The sequence below is a fragment of the Trypanosoma theileri genome (genome assembly GCF_002087225.1).
Source record: "Trypanosoma theileri isolate Edinburgh chromosome Unknown TM35_Tth_47_V1, whole genome shotgun sequence".
In the NCBI taxonomy this organism is placed as follows: Eukaryota; Euglenozoa; class Kinetoplastea; order Trypanosomatida; family Trypanosomatidae; genus Trypanosoma; species Trypanosoma theileri.
The window spans coordinates 105,863-106,940 of NW_021639889.1; the positions used below are offsets into that span (position 1 = coordinate 105,863).

The 1,078-nt window shown below is 49.3% G+C and overlaps 1 protein-coding gene across 1 annotated transcript; it reads right to left on the bottom strand.

The window, feature by feature from the left end:
- Positions 1–2: 2 nt before the first annotated feature.
- On the bottom strand, positions 3–1,070 carry TM35_000471450 (uncharacterized protein; the record flags this gene model as incomplete). The annotated part of the gene is made up of 1 exon (XM_029030405.1): positions 3–1,070. A coding segment is annotated over one exon (1,068 nt), but the record flags the coding sequence as incomplete, so codon positions are not given.
- Positions 1,071–1,078: the final 8 nt, after the last annotated feature.

Below are 1,078 nucleotides of genomic sequence, written 5' to 3' on the forward strand. Positions count from 1 at the left end.
ACAAGAATACAGGCCAGTGTAACCACAATCAGTAGTGGCACACGCACCCACACAGAACTGCTGATACTGCTGCTGTTGTCTGCATCACCCTTCTTGTTGTTTGTGAGTTCAGGAGGAAGTGTTGTTGTTGTGGTGGTGGTAGTTGAGTTAGTTGTTTCTGTATTGTCTTCAACCTCTTCTTGGGTATTTGTTGATGCACTCTCTGCAGATGTATTGCCGTTCTCTGTTGTTTCAGTTTCAGATTCAATGGCACTCCCCGTGGTTGAACTACTGGTAGAAGAAGAAGGTTGTGGTGCTCCACTTCCTTGGGTAGCCGCCCTTTCACCTCCTGCATTGTTGCCGCCCCCTTCAGTTTGCACTTCACCTGCAGCATCAGCCGCACTGACATCTGCATTAGGTTTAGCAGAATCACCAGGTGCTGGAATATCACCATTACCAGAACCACCAGCAGAAGAACCGGAAGAGCCGGTCTCACCCACTTGACCACGAACACCAGCGACACCCATTTCAGCAGTTCCGGCACGAGGACCAGAAGTACCACCGGGACCACTACGTCCATCTTCACTAGGATCTTTAGGTTCCTTTTCTTCAGGTGCTTTGGGAGGAACATGCGGTTCTTCTTCCTTATGAACTTCTTCTGGAGTAGGCCCCGCCCTGGTTTGAGTTTTGCAGTCTTGGTTCCCTCGTTCTTCACCTTCAGGGCACTCCAAAGTGTCACCACTATCTCCATGTTCCACAGCAGAAGGACGACACTTATCAGGTGTTGTTTGTTCACATTGTTTCTCTGGACAAGGCTGATCATCTTTATTTTTACCATTAATGCACTGAGAAACAGGAGTACCTTGAAGAAGTATCTTTGTCTCACTCTCCGTATCAGGGACTTGGTCTGACAGATCGGCGGCAGGCACTTCTGCACCACGATCACCCTTAGCTCCTTCAACACCAACAGGACCACAATTACCAGAAGAAGCAGGAGCTTCACCAGCACCAGTAGCAGCAGGACAAGGATGAAGAATCTTTGTTTCACTCTCCGTATCAGGGACTTGGTCGGAAAGATCGGCGGCAGGCACTTCTTCAG